This window comes from Oncorhynchus masou, chromosome 13 (assembly GCF_036934945.1).
Source record: "Oncorhynchus masou masou isolate Uvic2021 chromosome 13, UVic_Omas_1.1, whole genome shotgun sequence".
In the NCBI taxonomy this organism is placed as follows: Eukaryota; Metazoa; Chordata; class Actinopteri; order Salmoniformes; family Salmonidae; genus Oncorhynchus; species Oncorhynchus masou.
This window is the reverse complement of record NC_088224.1, coordinates 63714209-63716216: the sequence shown is the minus strand read 5'-3', so window position 1 is coordinate 63716216 and position 2008 is coordinate 63714209. Positions and strand designations below refer to the sequence as shown.

Sequence of the window (2008 nt, the reverse complement as noted above, 5' to 3'; positions counted from 1 at the left end):
CATCAGGATATTTCTCTGCCTGCAGGTTGCAATGTTTTTATGTGTTGGCTTTATGTAGGCTTTTTTTTACATAGTTGGCAGTGGCAATAAAAGTTACTTTTAGATTTGTATCATTATGTAGAATGTAGATTAACCACAGAAAATTATTTTAAGATATAAAGACTATTATAAATTAAATGAAACTGTTCCACGAATACGTGCCTATGAAGATCATAACTGTCTCGCAGGTTGGTAGAAATGGTAAGATAAAAAGGCACATCAGATATGGAAAAATACATGTTTTAAAATCTAGACAGACTGATTGGTCGAAAGAAAAGACTACGCTTGGTTGACCAAGATTTTTGTTGTTGTTGTGTACAGCACTAGTAGAAATGCAGGAAATTAGCATTAGATGCCCCAGAAAATGTAGGGAAGGCCCCCAGACCCCTGCCAGGTTATGTCCCCCCCTACATTTTTAAAACCAAAGTTGCGGAACTTGCGATAGGTATCAAGACATTGCGCACCATTTAATCTTGCAACAGTTTAGCAGATTTGACCTTTATTTTTGTTGACTTCTGATATGACGAAGTCTCCCTGTTGTGTAAGATCATGTAACTAACGTTTCATATCAATGATTTTATGTGCATTACACTTTCTGAAAACTGCTCTTCGAATCTTCTGGAGGTTAAGTCCATATATTACAGGGTTTAAGACAGGTGGTATAACAAGGAATTGTATGGACATTGCATTACGCACATTTAGCGTAATATTTACATTATTCCACCCTTGCAACGTGTCAAACAGGGTCACTGTGATAAAAATAAATATTGTTATTAAATGTGGCACACATGTCTGTGTGAACTTAATCCTTCCCTTAGCTGACTTTACACAATTCCTTACAATCTGACAGTAAGAAAATACAGTGAAAAGTAACTGTAAAACATGAACCAAAATCATAAATTTGTTCAAATTCTGATTGATGGTAATCGGTAAACATGCATGTTTCAGTATAGATGGATTGTCACAGAAGATCTTATCAATGCGAGATCCACACAAAGGAAGTCTGGCGGTAAAACTAAGTGCTATTAGTGATATAAATAAAGGATAACACCAAGAAAATAAGAGTAACTTTCTGACAGTTAAAGATGTCACAATGGTATGGTATAGTAGTGGTCTGCATATTGCCACATACCTGTCGTAAGACATCACTGTTAAAGTAGACATTTCACACATGACAGATGTGTATATTACATAGGTTTGAGTCAAACATCCACCATAAGATATCACCTGAACATCTGACTGAAGGTCCAGTAAGAACTTGGGGTAGAAACCAGCAGTTCCATACAATCCATTGACACATAGACTACACAGAAAGATATACATGGGCTCATGGAGACCTTTCTCCTGAATGATTGTTATGATCAGAGTCAGATTCACAGTGATGATGAGAAGGTATGTGATAAGAGACAAGGTAAAATAGACCGATTTGTTGTTAAATGTCTCTTTGAAGCCAAAGAGATAAAAGAACTTGACTTGGGTTGAGTTCTCCATAGCTTTTGTTAATTTTCTTCCTCTGGTCAATGCAAAAATTCTTAGTCCTTACAAGGCTTCAGGGTGTATGGAGGTGAACAAATTCAAGTGTGATTCATTTAACAAAACTAATTCACATCCTTCCTCAAACTCTTAATTCTCAACAAAAAAGTTCCCAATACTAGCTGTACATTATCAGACTTCTGAGGTGTGAAAGAAATAAAAAAACTTGAATCCATGAAATGTCTTCTTGCTTGACAGAGACTGCTCCAAAGACTTGTCCTGTTAGCCTTTAAATACACCATAGTGTATACTCACATGGGATTGGTTGCGTCACTGCTTGGTATGGCAACTGCTTGGCCTTTGACCGCAAAGCATTACAGGGGGTAGTGCCTTGAATTCGGAAGTTATGTGTCGGACATTATCGATGAGGCATTCAATGACCACAAGGAGATGTTGCATGAGGGTCAAGTGGATGTCACATGATGGTCATTTTCAG

At 37.1% G+C, this 2008-nt stretch overlaps 1 protein-coding gene across 1 annotated transcript; it reads right to left on the bottom strand.

Moving 5' to 3' along the window:
- Window positions 1-594: 594 nt before the first annotated feature.
- LOC135553385 (olfactory receptor 6N1-like) lies at window positions 595-1530 on the bottom strand. The gene has a single exon (XM_064985525.1). It carries the CDS (start codon window positions 1528-1530, stop codon window positions 595-597), a length of 936 nt encoding a protein of 311 aa, XP_064841597.1.
- Between the last annotated feature and the right edge of the window lie 478 nt (window positions 1531-2008).

Bases quoted from the DNA above. Each gene is read 5' to 3' on its own strand.
- LOC135553385 (XM_064985525.1), bottom strand. From the start codon at position 1,530: ATGGAGAACTCAACCCAAGTCAAGTTCTTTTATCTCTTTGGCTTCAAA.